This window comes from Phalaenopsis equestris, unplaced genomic scaffold, assembly GCF_001263595.1.
Source record: "Phalaenopsis equestris unplaced genomic scaffold, ASM126359v1 Scaffold000084, whole genome shotgun sequence".
In the NCBI taxonomy this organism is placed as follows: domain Eukaryota; kingdom Viridiplantae; phylum Streptophyta; class Magnoliopsida; order Asparagales; family Orchidaceae; genus Phalaenopsis; species Phalaenopsis equestris.
In genome coordinates this window covers 1,197,802-1,205,861 of record NW_018164526.1, presented here as the reverse complement: position 1 = coordinate 1,205,861, position 8,060 = coordinate 1,197,802, and the positions used below count along the sequence as shown (strand labels likewise).

At 32.1% G+C, this 8,060-nt stretch overlaps 1 protein-coding gene across 2 annotated transcripts; it reads left to right on the top strand.

Moving 5' to 3' along the window:
- Positions 1-614: 614 nt before the first annotated feature.
- Positions 615-6,867, top strand: LOC110019863. 2 transcript variants are annotated; one of them, XM_020717723.1, is made up of 6 exons: positions 615-1,046; positions 4,438-4,587; positions 4,653-4,730; positions 5,792-5,857; positions 5,946-6,011; positions 6,173-6,867. In XM_020717723.1, the coding sequence occupies exons 1-6, from the start codon at positions 765-767 to the stop codon at positions 6,701-6,703; spliced, it is 1,173 nt and encodes a 390-aa protein (XP_020573382.1). In that variant the 5' UTR covers positions 615-764; the 3' UTR covers positions 6,704-6,867. The 2 variants fall into 2 exon arrangements, with proteins under 2 accessions (XP_020573382.1, XP_020573383.1); XM_020717724.1 differs by having other exon boundaries at positions 617-1,046; positions 4,450-4,587; positions 6,173-6,866.
- The last annotated feature ends 1,193 nt before the right edge of the window (positions 6,868-8,060 follow it).

Here is an 8,060-nt window from a genome sequence, read left to right as displayed (position 1 = left end):
ATCTTGTCATGTGTATCTAACAAGACTCACGTAAACAATAACGAAAAGATGACAATAACCCCCCAATAACATCTTGGCGTTATTTGTGTGGTCCTCTTCTCGCAGTGTTATTGAAGATGTTCACAGGTTTTATTGTGTTATTATTAAAGTTGGTTTGCGAGGGTTATTGTAGCGTTATTGATGCTGATCACTTGTGTTATTGCGCTATTATTGTATTGTTATTCGAATTATTTTGAGGGGTTATTGAAACGAAACCGCAGTAATAGCGATATTGCGTTGTTATTGTGGTGTTACTGGAGTTGTTTTGGAATAACACCATAATAAGTGTTTTTTCGTCATTTTTTATATGAGCTCAGTACTCATGACGAGATTTTATTGGATTAAGAACTTACGGTTTGTTCGAAGCAATTGGAGCTTAATAATAAGTTGGATGTTTCTTTACTTTTTTTAAGTTTAAACACAATTATGCCACAGTTGTTTCTTGATAAATAATTATGCAATATATTTGTAATACCAATATATTTTATATTTTAGACTTAAAATAAAGTGCAGAATAAAAAAAATAAGTTCAACGTGCAGACATCACATCATATCATACATTAGTATGCAGGGCGGGCGTCAAGGAGCTTTGCCCTGGCACTTAGCAGCTTGCATGGCCACCACATCGTCGGATAACAATTTCCACGTGTCGAAGCGCACGTGGTATATCACCTTCCTCTCGCCATTTCGGGAGCTCAACGAATTGAGATTAGTTAGCTGTCGGAATGGTTGGTGAAGATGTTCGCCGGAACCCTAGTCGGGTATTTAATGGAAGATATGCGCTGAGTTCGTGTTCTTCTTCTTCTTCTTCTTCTTCTTCTTACTTGTCGTTTTCTCCGCCTACCGATAACGGTGGTGAGTGCGGGTTGGATGGGATGGAGCTGGCGGCAGCGAGGGCGCTGGCTTGTATATCGAAGGAGGCGCTGCGGAAAGGCGGGGGGAAGAGGTTGAAACGATTCAAGAATCGATCTCCGGTTCGGGATTGGGATGTGGCTTCGGTTCCTGAGGTACTTCACTTGATCTGCGGTGTATATGTGATTGTGAATTATCTTGATTGGTTTGTTTTTTTGTTTGTGCTCTGTTCTTAGCAGTAAGAGGATTGGAATTGGGGAACGGTAGATTGTCGGATAAGGGTTTTCTCATTGTAGATTTGAGCGAACTTTTTTTGGTTACTTTGAGGAATTTCTTATGATTCTTTTCTTGTTCAAGATAGCGGGCTCCAAACAATAGTCATTAAAATTGCGGCAACAAAAATTAAGTCGAGGAATACACGATTTACAGATTTAAGTGGAAAACCCTAGATTGGTAAGGAAATCACAGGAATAAGTGAAGAATTTACCATATTGAAGCGCGAATGTGTGCAGGGTGGTGGAAGAATCCACTGTGTGTGGGCATCACTTCTAGTTTTTCAGCTTAACTCAACAAAACCGTGGTCACAACTCTTAATCTGTTTGTCTATTTGTTGAGGCCCTATTTTTTTAGCATAGTGATTATGATTGGAAGTAAATAGATATTGTGTTATTATGAGTTTTTATTTACAGTTGAAATTTTTTCTGTTTTGATTTTTTTTTCTTAGAGAAAAACAAATTGCTTTTAAGCTATGATATTTAGGACTTAAGAGGTCTAGAAATGCTATAAAAATCCAAACTTGTTTTAATTTTATCTTAATTTTAGTTAAAGTTGCTTCTAATTTGAAGTGCCACATAGTTGCACTAAGTCTATGTTGGGGAATTGTTAGGCTGCAAGTATGATTTTGTAAATCTTTTTAGCGCTGAATCCTAAAAACTATGTGGCTTGATAGATATTATACCTGGTACACTTTGATGAATCCTTTTATAGTTTTAAATGAATTCTAATTTTAACAAGAAATGATTGAATTATTTGATTTAAGATATTTAACTTAAATTTGTATGTATATTTGATTTACCAAAATAAATTAATGTCTAATTTATGCAATAATAATTTTATCATAGACGATTTGATTGATCGAATATTAATTGGGTGTGCCAATATTTATTTAAAATTAAAAAAAAAAAAACTGAAACCTTACTGGGGAGGGCAAGTAGAATTGTCAGGGATGTGAATGATCCTCCTTCGGCAATGCCTTCCTTCTTTAGGTCTAATGCTCGTCATTAAATCTTGGGTCACATGAGATTTACTAAATTTGGGATTTATTTCAAAATGATGAGGAAATGAGATTAAAAATTTTTAAGAGGTTTTATTTTCACATAAATTTTTTGGAAGACTTAAAGCTAAATCCTTTTTAAATCCATCTTAAATCTTGCTCAGTTTTTTTTTTTTTTTTCGTTGAAGTAAGAACACGTATTTCTTAAGATGTTCAAATTTATTAGAGTAAGTGAATATTAATTTTAAACTATAAAACATTTTGTTTTAGCACACAAAGCGATGTAAAGTGAAATCATAATTTTTCAAAACATATTTTTATCCATAAATAACTTATTGAGCCCTATGGGGTAAACATTAAAGTGCAACTTTGCTAACATTAACGTTGACTTCAAACTAACAAATTACATGTTGTCAAATCTTGGCAAGTCTAGAATTTTTTCTTCCCAACAAAAACCGGTAATCGTATATTAATTTGTTGACTTATAATATCATCTTCGGTATCGTCGTAAATATATGGGATTGACTATATGAATCTTACTTTTTAATTCATTTATGTTTAAGATTTCCTTGAGCTTTATTCTCGACAAATCATTGAAGAACTTCTATCTATATTACCTTAGATTTACTCCTCCTTTTTGACCCTCCAGCACATATTTTATATATAAGTCTAAAGGGTGTATTTCTTACAATTTATTTTATACATATCCAAATTAGATAAGTTTTTTCAATAATTTTATCTTCAACATGTTACTTTATATGTGCTTTTAATACACCTATTCTATTTTTTTGATAAAATTTTTTGAAGTCTTCATAAGAGCCTCTTACCGAAAGTTATCTAATAGCCTTTAGACACTTATCTTTTTTAAACCCCTTAATTTAAATACAAAATTAATATCCTTATTTGTCTTCCCATTCTTTTTTATAATGATTCAATGAATTTAAACCTAACATATGTCTACTTCATTTTATATTTTAATAATTTTATTTGATTATTATTAATAACACATCCATCAGTAGTATATTTCATGTTTTAAACTTTTAACTATTGATTCTAAGCTATCTATCTGGTAATGTTAATTTTCATGGCTCTTATTATATATTTAGTTGTATAAATGTCGCACCAATTTGAATAATGTTTTTTGTAAGTAATTTGTAATGAAGCATGCTTACACTCACATCTTGACGTGACTATGATGACATGGCATTCTATAAATTGATTGAACATGACATGTCATTGATAAAATGTTATATTTTATAAGTTATTAATATAAAATATAGTTTTATGTTATTTGCTTGTGAATTTATTTGTGAATGAGGTATAACATCATAGACATACTTCACAAAAGATGATTCATAAAAAAAGAAACAAAAAAGCAAACAAACATTAACAGAAGAAATGTGTTATCATGTATGCTAATTATCATTTGTTAACATCCAAATACTAACATTTATTAAATATTGTCAGTTGTCATATATTTTTGGCAGGCATTGGTATCTCACAAGCTGTTTGTCCCTTACATGTAGCCATGCAACGTTTTGAGCTACAATTAGACCCATGCCAGGTCGTCCTTGACTCTACGTCGAACCGAATTCTATCTAAAAATGCTTCCGACTGTTTTGAAAGTTGGAGGCATCATTTAATGTTTGCAAATGCATAAAAATTATGTAATATGTATGTACTCTCCTAAGTAAAATTTCCAAAATAGTATTTTTTATATTTTTTGATATCCACATCATTAACAAGTTTATTTAGATCACTTCTATCTTGTTGCAATAATTCTAAATCTCTTTTTCTTCTTCCTTAATACTAATCTTGTTTCATTAATTATCAATTGTTGCAGTATTTATTCAGTACATATTTTACAAAACATCTAAATTTTTATAACTAATTTAACCATAAGCAGTATGCAATTTTTACCATTCGTTAAGGGCGTTTTCCTATGGCTTAGTTTTTTTTTCTCAACCCTACCACCAAGCCTCATTTCCACCTCATGATCTATTTCTAGACTCTCCCAAAGATTTAAATGACAATATCTTTAATTAATCTCAATTTAATAATACCAATTTGTTTCTCTTCAGTTCATATCTTGAAAAATTTAATAATTTCTCATCATTCAAATTCCACTCCCTATCTTGAGCAGTTAAATTTTCTTATTTTTTTATTTTTGTTGATTTGTAATTAGAGCATGTTAGTTTGTTATAAAAAATTTAATGTTATTATGTATGAGGAGAATCATTTTTTATTTCCTTTCATCATCTTCACCTGAGAAGGATCATTTTCAGGATAATAATGCTAACAGAGACTCAGAGGACGATAAAATAAAGGTCGAACAAATCACGGAAATACTACCACCCAGCAGTAATTGCTCTACAAACTCCCACTCAAGTTCAGGACCCAAGAGAAGGCCAAATCTAACTGAGGTAACCAAATGTTAAACCTCTCTTGAATTTATGATCTTTTATTGCATGCTGAAACATCTCCGCAGGCTGAAAGGGAAGCAAGGAGAATGCGAAGAGTGCTCGCTAACAGAGAGTCTGCTCGACAAACAATTCGACGAAGACAGGTATTCTACATTCATCCCATGACACTTAGCTACTTTGTATTAAAATGGAGGTTCAAAGATTTGAATCTAGGCAATAAAAAATATCTAACTAAACTTTGTTTTTGACATTTATACATCTGAAACCTTTCACTTGACATCAAATTTACCAACATTTTAACTTCTAAAATAAAATTTACCAACATTCATATGACATACATTTTAACTTCTAAAATAAAATTTACCAACATTCACATGACATAAGATATGTAAATACATAAGAATCGAGTGGTTTGTATGTAAATGTTTCTAAAAAATAAGTAACTTTGCATTGAAGTGATGTTCTAATGGTTGTTGGTTGCATGAATGGAAAGGATACTTTATTGCATCTTTGATTATCAGTTTTTCAGTATTTTATAAGATTTTTGTTATTGGAATATTTACCTACATGCCGTGCAATTCCTATTTATTTATAAATCTTACACATAAATTTTGATTTTTATATTTACAACATTTTGTCTGTGCATAAAATGGTGTTTTTCACTTTTAATAAGTTAGTTATAGCGGTATTTATGATGTGATATAAAAGGTTTGAGTTTTAATAGATATAAAATTCAAATTTTAAATATTAGAAATGTTAAGGTATTTACGTGTTATGTATGTAATTTAACAAATTTAATCATATTTATTAGAAGTTTGCATTAAGTAATTTCAAATTATTTAGGAAGATTTACATACATACCGCTCTTTTCCCCATGTTTAGGAAGATTTACATACATACCGCTCTTTTCCCCTAACATCTTAACTTCAAATACATACCTTTTTACATATCTAACATCTTAACTTCAATTTTTACATGCATGCCACCTTACATGAAATCATATGTTTTACTTTTAAAAAAAGTTAAAATGGCTGTAATTTTGATGTGACATGAAAGATTTGGGTGGCTAAAAAGTAAAGTTCAAGTGTTATATATGTAAATACATAGGAACTGGATGGTATGTATGTAAATGCCCCAATTATTTATCATAGTGGGGCCACTGACGCTTGCCAATTTCTAATATCAGATATTTTTATTTAATCAGGCTCTTAGGGATGGTTTGATAAAGAAAGTCTCTGATCTCTCACTTGCCAACCAGAACATGAAATTAGTAAGTACATTTTCTTAATTTCTTTTAAGCTCCTTCTGCCAGAAACAGATAAGTTTTTTCATATTCTTCATATTGCGTTTTCAACCAGGAAAAGAGGCAAATTACAAAAGAGTACCTCTCGCTGAGAAACAAAAACAAGCAATTAAAAACTGAGGTAGAAGAGGGACTTCTAATGATTTATTCATTGTACTAATTGCCCCCTGACATTTGCGTTAATTTTACTTGTGGCATTTACATGCATACAAATTATGTCCTACATATGTAAATTTCCCTAAAATTATGACATTTGGGTTATTTTAATTTTATTTATTGCAGCTGGCTATGACAATCGCTTGCAACATCATGGGTGCAGAACCCCCTTCTCCACCACCTCAAACATCATCTTCACCAACAGAAACTTCATTTCTGTCAAACCTCAATCCAACATTCTTGCTTAGCATCTGTCCTCCATGGCCTTATGATAAACCCACCGAGCCTCAGGTGCCGTCCTCTCGGTTTTCTTCTTTACTCGATCAAACATCTGTTCCCCATCATCTTATATCTCGCAAATCAAAAGACGAGGAAATCAACATTCTTGCTCCGTGTTCTAAACCAACATTAGCTCCTTCGAAAGATGAGGCAATGAAGGTTGAGAAATCTTGCAAGTTAGATATAGATCTAAACTATTCGAGCGCAATACCCGAGCCTTCTGATGATACTTCGAATCATTGTTCGAGTGATGAATTTGTTGTGGAACAAACAGCAAAATTCTTGGAAGCGAAGGCAGCGGCTTCGGCGAGGAGGAGGAGGAAAGAGATTTTAAAGCTGAAACATCTGTGTGGAAGACCAATGGATTTAGATATCTAACTTGTAAAAGGTTTGCTGTCCATTATTAATGGCTACTAGTGTTGTACATATTACCAAGCAGCTAATATTCCAGTACATATTTTGCTTATTGTAATTCAACACTTATATATACCACAGAATGCTCTGAAAATATTGTAATTACACTAGCATAGATTTTTGTTTTTTTGATGTTATAAAAGGCATCTGTTCTTTGCTGTGTTTTTAAAAATTTGGCAGATTTGTAAAAAATATTTATGGAAGATTTGCGTGCAACCCCTTTCAATTTCTTTTGTATTTACATTTCTAACACCTAAACTGCAATTTTACATGCAAAACCATCTTACTCTGCATGATAAGTTGTATCACAAATCAAGAGTTAAAATAGTGGTATTTTTGTTGTGATGTGAAATATTTAGGCAGTGTAAAAAACTGTTTATGGTTAGATGTGTAAATATAAAGGAATTGGGTGGTTGGTATGTAAATAATATGTTCCAGCAAATCATTGATATGGAGCCTCTACAGTAAGAGACATTATTTTGTGGGAGAAATATTTGCGTAGTCTGACGTAAGCAGAGCTGCGTACATCGGTAGGTTACAGAGAGGGTAATGAGGGGTTATAACCATTTTATACCCCCTGTAACCTATCGACGTACGCAGCTCTGCGTATGTTAGACGTACGCAAATATTTCTCATTTTGTCGACAGCAAATGCAAAGATGTGAATAAAATTAAAGGAATTTATTTTGAAAAATAATAATAATAATTAATGAAATTTAAAAAATTACCAGGTATGCATGAAATTCTTGATTCATTTTTTTTTTTTTTGGTTAAAAAATTATCCACAACTAGAGATTATAAATATATTATGTAGCACTTAATTATAATTAATTTTGATATTTTCGCCTACTTCATCCTTCTCCGATGCATTATTTGTTGGGAGAGTTGCAGGGAAATTTGTGGTAAAACCTATTCTAGAAATTCAAGAAAAAAACTTGAAAGAATGGAGCGATATCATATCAAGAAATTCACTTTGATGAAAATGAGAAGAATTGCATAAGTTACAACTCAAGCTCTTTCAAACTGGAACTCTTCAGGTCATTCTTTTCCTCTTCTTCGCACAAGAGAAATAGAAATTGCATAACCTCACAATAGATAAAATTGAAAATTTTAAGTGAAAACGACCTAACTTAAGTTGTGATGGTGGCACTACGATGCTCAAAAGTGGTGATGAGGCACGGCAACTGAGTGTTGTAATGTTGTGCTCTCTGGTTCTGTACTTGGGTGTGGCCATTGCGGCACCCGCTTATGAGCACTGGTAATTTGGTCTTATTGCTCTAGGTTCCATATATATATATATATATATATATAGTAGGGCCCGC

Bases quoted from the DNA above. Each gene is read 5' to 3' on its own strand.
- LOC110019863 (XM_020717723.1), top strand. From the start codon at position 765: ATGGTTGGTGAAGATGTTCGCCGGAACCCTAGTCGGGTATTTAATGGA. The intron at 4,588-4,652 runs GTAACCAAATGT...ACATCTCCGCAG, and splicing joins GAAGGCCAAATCTAACTGAG to GCTGAAAGGGAAGCAAGGAG. The intron at 6,012-6,172 runs GTAGAAGAGGGA...TATTTATTGCAG, and splicing joins ACAAGCAATTAAAAACTGAG to CTGGCTATGACAATCGCTTG.